This window comes from Argentina silus (genome assembly GCF_951799395.1).
Source record: "Argentina silus genome assembly, chromosome: 17".
Classification (NCBI taxonomy): Eukaryota; Metazoa; Chordata; class Actinopteri; order Argentiniformes; family Argentinidae; genus Argentina; species Argentina silus.
The window spans coordinates 12,858,830-12,865,905 of NC_139671.1; the positions used below are offsets into that span (position 1 = coordinate 12,858,830).

The following is a 7,076-nucleotide window of genomic DNA, read 5'->3' on the forward strand; positions in this document are numbered from 1 at the left end:
TTACATTAGACCTGATCAACCTTTGCAGTCCTTAGTGTAAACGACAAACACATAATTTGACATTATCAAAAAACCTCCCGAATATGATCAATCAAAAACAGAGTTGATGTTTTCATCAATGACCCCCTTCAAAAGCAAAACATCACATGGTACTGCTGACGCAACCTTGAAAGCAGGGGTATTTTGATACACAACCAATGAATGAGAGATGGGGTAAGGTCATAAAAGGGGGATGTCAGCTAATGGTAATTTGATTTGATACAATGTTTTCCCCGAAGCAGGTGGTACATGCCTCCCTGTCAACTGTCCAACACTGGTACAGAAATAGTTAGGGGTCTTACAGCATAGAGCTGAGGGTAAAATCATTTTCAACACTAAAGAGCGGTGATGGACTTCCTTGCTGGCTGCATTGGAGGTAAGTCAGATCATCAGCTCTTCATCTTTATCATCAGAGGTCTTTGTGAATAGGATAGGCCTACCAATTTCACAGTTAGGCTTAACCATTATTGGGAGGCATGATTTTTGTTGCAATATACATATTTCTTGTAGTGTAATTGGTGTATGGTAGTTGCTCACCTGAAGGGTGAACTATTGGCTATCTCTCTGGGAACCCTGCTATTGACTGCTCACTGTGGAAATCTGCCTGTAAAATGCCAGTATTCTACAATACCTGTAGTATCATGCACGTTTAAATTCATTTACCTGTATCAGGTCACAATGGTTTGAAAAATTGTTCATCAGTGCAAGTTCTGTTGAAAGCTAGAGGTCTCTTTATTTCAGGCAATATTGGATGTTTTATGGCTGTAGTTTCATTACGTGTTATCTATGATTTATAGATCAATTAACAGCCATGGAAGGTTAGTTATTCATATTTAATGACTTGGCTATGAGAAGAGAAAGATAAGATTGGTCCCTTCCTACTAGCACGCACAGCAATCTACAGGTGTTTTTCTACCACCTAAAATATGAACCTTGATGTCCTCTGTGCACCCTGTTGGAAAATGGAAATGGAAAGCTTGCATGAATATGTCCTGACCTGTAATGTTACATACCAGGACATACAACCTAAGATAGCGCTCCCGTAAATATGAGTGACATCTGCACACAAACTCCCCTTCATAGGCCAATCATGCACAGGGAGGGGGGGGAGGTCATTGTTGTACATGTAAACCCATGTGGTGGCCCACCTGCTCAATGTGAATGGACTGGTGGGAAAAACCTGACCTGACTCAGAGGGCAAACATAGCATGGGATAGTGGCATAGTGGGAGTTAGCCACTGGAGCAGAGCCATGCAGTATAAGACCTATGAGAACTATGAGACCTATCATCAGTGTTGACACCAAACTTTCCATAGCAATCGAGCTTAACTAGCTTAACTATGTTTGGAGCTAACATTTCTCCCATCAAACACCAAAATTGTAGTTTGGTGGACAGTGTAGCCTATACCCGGAGAGATTTAACTAAGCTAGCTATTGAGCCTACAAAGTGATCATGACTAACACTGCTCACTAGCATAAGGTAAACAGTATTTCTGATATGAGTCCTGACTGCCACAAAGCTTAGACGTTTTTGGGCCTACATTTCACAGGAATTTTCCAGGGTTGCAGTAATGTTTGTAAATACTGTACCTTATCTAGTACCATATACTGTAGATAGATACATAGATCTAGATAGATAGATAGTATAGAAAGGTACCTGCCTCAAACACTAAAGGGGCAAAATGGTAAACTGCATAGGCCTACTGTCATGCAGGTTAATGGGTTCCCCTGCTGTAGTTAATGTGTTACTGTATAACACCTATCTATGGCTCCTTGCCTGCCTGTTACCAAGGACACAAATGGTGTTGTCCCGAGTGAGGTCCCTGGAGATCATCACCCTCTCATACATATGCCCACTCACTGGTGTTCTTTTCCTGGCTTATGGCTGGGGCTCTCTCCTGAATGGCTGGCTTGGGCCAGTCCCCCTGTGACACACTGCAGGCGCTTAGATAGGATTAGCTAGCAGTGTTATAGTCCTACCCAGAGAGGCAGAGACAGCCCAGAGTGGTTAGATATCCTGGTTTGACATTCCAAAAGACTATCACATTCCTGTGAGAATGTCAATTAGAATTGTTATTGTTATGGACCATTTGGTGCCAACATGGAGGGTGATTTGTCTGACTCTGTAGGGGTCAATGGCTCTGAGACAACCACAGTCAGGGTTCCAGGGATGGGGTTTCACTGTGCAGCCAGGGCCTCTTATTAGGTTACAAGCCTAACCCTAACCCTGAAGTAGACTCTCCCCAATGAGTTTCCCAGATGAGGCTGCAGTTCTAGATGCAGATGGCAGCCGGTTACATTCTGTCTACAGTTACAGGTTGATATTGGGTACAGGGCTTTGTAGGTGCAATCTGTAATTCAAACAACAACAAAGCAGGCTCCCCACCACTTTTTTGGGAAACAGTTGAGGGATGGGGCTGGAGAAATGTAACCCCTCTCAATTTAACAGACAGAGCTATGGATGCAAGGACTGACCATCCATGAGATCGAAATATAGTTTTAGTTTTAACCATGTTTTGAAGCTATACAGTGTTTGTTTAGAATTGCATTGTTTACAAACAATGGAGTAAAGCAAGCTTATACTTCTGATGCGGTAAGACAGTTGAACTAAGCTCATGAGGCTTTTGTAAAGTCATATTCTTCAAGAATCAATGGCCATATATCATTAATTTAAAAGTCCAAAAATTGATGTACCAATTACAGATTGCTCCTTTAATGTCCTTCTTCTCAGATGAATCACAGTTTTTATTTCAGCCTGATGGCTTCAGTGTAGAGAGACACTTACAAGTGTACGATTTAGGCCATAGAAGTAAACAGAGGTTAGGTAATTGTCAGGTTTTATCCCAGAGGTATAGGCTAGAGGTATAGGCTAGATTGTGGGCAGTCTTAGAACTGCAATAGGATGTTCAGAAGAAACGGTGTGCTTGCTCAGCTGGCTAAACGTATAATGGTAGTGGAAGAAGTTTACATAGTGAGATAGTTTTATCTTTGAGATCTCTTCAAATAAGACCAATAAGCTTTTGGAGACCATTGAAACTCATGTCTCAGAAATCTGCTCTCAGTTCCAAATATTTTCCTAAATACCTCTCTCACTCTTTCCTACTCCTTCTAGGTGCTACCGGAGTCTTAGTTGGACACCCCTTTGACACAGTCAAGGTAGGTGTATACCTTTATTGTCCAGTGACTTGTCTCTGAATTTAGATTCTGTTGCCAGGTTTAGTAGGCTTGTGACAGACCAAACACAAACAATGATATGTTATGTTCTGAGGGGAATACGATTTATTATTTATTTAGGGTTCAATATCATGTTCATATCAAATTCAGATTTTACACGTAACCTACACAAATCATAGATATTGAAGTTTGTAACAGGGACTGTAACAGGGACTTACTTGTAAAACAAACTTACTGTGTTCGTAGACAAGGGATTAACTCCAGAACAATACACACAGTAGTAAGTATAGTTCAGTACCTGTCTCTGTGGTTTGTTGAACCAAAAAGTTAAAATTTGCCAATCCAGTCATGTCACCTTTGACCTTTGTCCTGTCTTTGTCTCGCAGGTGAGACTTCAGGTTCAGAATGTGGACAAGCCTCTGTATCGTGGTACCTTTCACTGTTTCCAGTCCATCGTCCGGCAAGAATCAGTAAGTCCATCCTCCATTCATTAACTCTGCATCTGCCCAGTTGACATCAACAGAACACAACCGTATTGTGGTCTGCTCTGCCTCTCGGTCTGGGTTATGTATTGATGTAATGGTTCAGAGCTCTCTGGTTTTGTGGTGTCTGTAGTGCTGTTATGTAATGATTTGAGCTTTTACGCTTGGAGGAGTTGTTAGAAATGTGTGACTACTGTACTTTTTTAGGTGTAAGTGCTTGAAAGCGGGCATCTTAGAATTCCAAGCTGGATCATTAGTGGACTCGATTTGTCGCACTCAAGTTTCCAGAGTATCAACTTGCAAACAGTTTCCATTACTGAAGACATGAACAAACTGAACATTTGAAACAAAACACAGAGAAAACAATGATCAATATAGACACCCTGCTGTAGTATTGGATGTAATGTTTTTTTTTCGGTTTATCATACTCCCTCCAATGTTGTCATTCAAGTCTGTCACTCTGCTAATAGTGGTTGTTTTGATTTCTGTACTAATTGTATCTTATATAAATAGTAGCTTACAGTATAGCTTATGACATGGTTGGAACACAAGTTAATGTTTTCCATATGTATAGCATCTAGCTAGAGGGAGAAAGACACCAATCCTGTAGTTACTGCAGTGGAGGCTGTTGGAGGTAGAATTTCAAGCGGTGTTACAGCCTCCAATTTGTACATCCACCAGCCTCCACTGCACTATGGGTATGGGTTTACTTTATACATTTACTGGAGGAAGCTAATAGGCCTATCATATAGATCCCTCCATTATTTTTAATATACACAGTGCTAGCCCAATGCCTTGAATACCATGAGTAGCCTGAAATTAAATATTCTTCTCTCTTCCCATCCCCCTATCTCTCCCAGATGTTTGGCCTGTATAAAGGCATTGGCTCCCCCATGATGGGCCTAACCTTCATCAACGCCATAGTGTTTGGTGTGCAGGGCAACACCATGCGCTGGCTGGGCCACGACACCCCCATGAACCAGTTCCTGGCTGGGGCTGCGGCGGGGGCCATCCAGTGTGTCATCTGCTGCCCCATGGAGCTGGCCAAGACACGCATGCAGATGCAGGGGACGGGGGAGAAGAAGTCCAAGAGGAAGCTGTACAAGAACTCCCTGGACTGCCTCGTCAGGATCTACAAGCGTGAGGGCCTGCTGGGGGTCAACCGCGGCATGGTCACCACGCTGATCCGTGAGACGCCCGGCTTTGGAGTCTACTTCCTGGCCTATGACATCATGATACGCTCCCTGGGCTTCGAGCCTGATGACCCCTACATGATCCCCAAGCTGCTATTCGCTGGCGGGATGTCGGGCATTGCATGCTGGCTGTCCACCTATCCTGTGGATGTGATCAAGTCCCGCCTCCAAGCGGATGGTGTGGGTGGTGTGTACCAGTATAGCAGCATTGCTGACTGCGTGCGGCAGAGTGTGAGGAAGGAGGGTCTGAGGGTGTTCACACGGGGCCTCACTTCCACCCTGCTCAGGGCCTTCCCTGTGAATGCTGCCACCTTCGCCACCGTCACGCTGGTGCTCTTGTACGCACGGGGGTTGGAGGAGGGGCCCAAGGACTGTGAATCAGTGCCGCCCGGCCACCACACTTGTGGCTGAAGAATGCCCCCCCCTCCCCCAAACTGTATGTCACCATGATTTTCAGGTGTGTGATTGGTCACAAGAAAGCCAGGTGGGTTCTAACTCCAAAACATTTGGGAACCACTGCTCTAGACATGTTACTGAGCCACATTGTCGTGGTGGTGGCGAAGGTTTCACATAGGCTGACTGATCATTCAAGCTACATATGTATATCTATAAATATGCAGTGTGAAACTGCAGTTGTAAATATGATTTATAATGGGGGTTTATTTTGTATGATGTTTAAAAGCAACCTTTTTTTCCTGCCTTATGATATTAACACTTTTACTGATATGGAGAAACCAAGGACTGGAAGATTAGACAAAGAAAGAAAATGGAATGTAGCAGTGACGGAGGTTGAACCCAAAGCTCGACTTTTCCCTTCTCTGTCGGAGGATAAAGTTGGTTGATTTGAAAATCATGTGGACTCTAGCTTTGAGAAAAGATGCAATATGTACAGTATGTGATCCAAATATGTCATGTATGATAGATCACCTGAAAGTGGGTGGAAAATGTAAATATAAAAGACTCATTAGTGGTGGTGTCCGGAATGTTGGGGTTTTAACAGAACTTAAAACGTCTATTTCGTTATAAAGATGAGATTGGAAAAGGAAAGCCCAAAACATTGAGATGTGATATGATATATATATTTTTATAACAAACTAATTAAGCTAGTCAGTGTATTTCTCTGCATCGGTTAATAACATCCTATAGATATTGGAAAATAAAGATGGCCGACTGAGATTTCATTCTCTTCTTGTCATTAAGTATGTGATTTTATTTTCATACTGCATTTTTCATTCTTACAGATCATTGTATTACATTTGTTTTTGCAAATGTTTTAAAATCATGAAGGAAAGGAAAACCTAAAGGAAAGGAAACTAAAAAATGCTGCATCTTTTAACACATACAATATTTCACAACATCAGTTTGACTACAGAAGCTGTGAAAGTTTTAGACCAGGAAAGGAAGTGATGAGGAACAAGAGGTGACGTGTCATTCCAACACCTGAAGCTCCGTGCCTGAGAAAAGTCTCCTCTGTGTGGAGAAAAGAATGATGGAAATATGTCACAGGACTACGATACCCTAATTATACTATATTATTGAGACAGGTGGAAGGGACCTCAATGGAATTGGGCCAATGACACTCACCTGGTTTTTGGCGGTTCTTCCTTGCTGTGTAAACAGCTACTATGACAACCAGAAAGGTCAGTGCCACAAAGAGCACTTTGCGTATGGGCAACTTAACAACATGGAGACCTGAGCAATGAGACAAACAGTGATTAAACACAATCGACTCTCACAGAGTAATGGTTACCATGTTCTACAATTGATCTCTTCAAAATCCAGGTTTGTTTCACCAAACAACCACTAGAGTGTGCTAAATACCAAAACAAACACTACACCTGGAGGAGTCGTATATGGCATCACAGTTGTCCTGTCAACATTATCAAATGTACAATTCATTCAGGGTCAGTATACCTCTACAGTTTATATATTGAGATGGCAAATGTTTCTACTTATCAGTGAACTGGAAGATACACTTACATTACCTACCTGAGAATGTGGAGCGGAAGTTAACCGAGGTCTTCACTTCTCCCTCATTGGTCAGCTGGCATGTCTACTTCCTGTTGATGTCTTCCTTCTGCAGGGTCACAGTCAGTGTTGTCACAGCAAGACAACTGTGTGACTTGGTATCTGCAGTCTTCCTGCAGCTCAGCTCCTGTCTCATCCACACGGCTAAGCGTGACTCTAC

General features: G+C 42.7%; 1 protein-coding gene across 1 annotated transcript; it reads left to right on the forward strand.

Annotated features, from left to right (window-relative positions):
- Positions 1-387: 387 nt before the first annotated feature.
- LOC310818406 (mitochondrial basic amino acids transporter-like) lies at positions 388-5,299 on the forward strand (the record flags this gene model as incomplete). The annotated part of the gene is made up of 4 exons (XM_083689350.1): positions 388-415; positions 3,152-3,195; positions 3,600-3,683; positions 4,556-5,299. The coding sequence occupies 4 exons, from the start codon at positions 388-390 to the stop codon at positions 5,297-5,299; spliced, it is 900 nt and encodes a 299-aa protein (XP_083545476.1).
- Between the last annotated feature and the right edge of the window lie 1,777 nt (positions 5,300-7,076).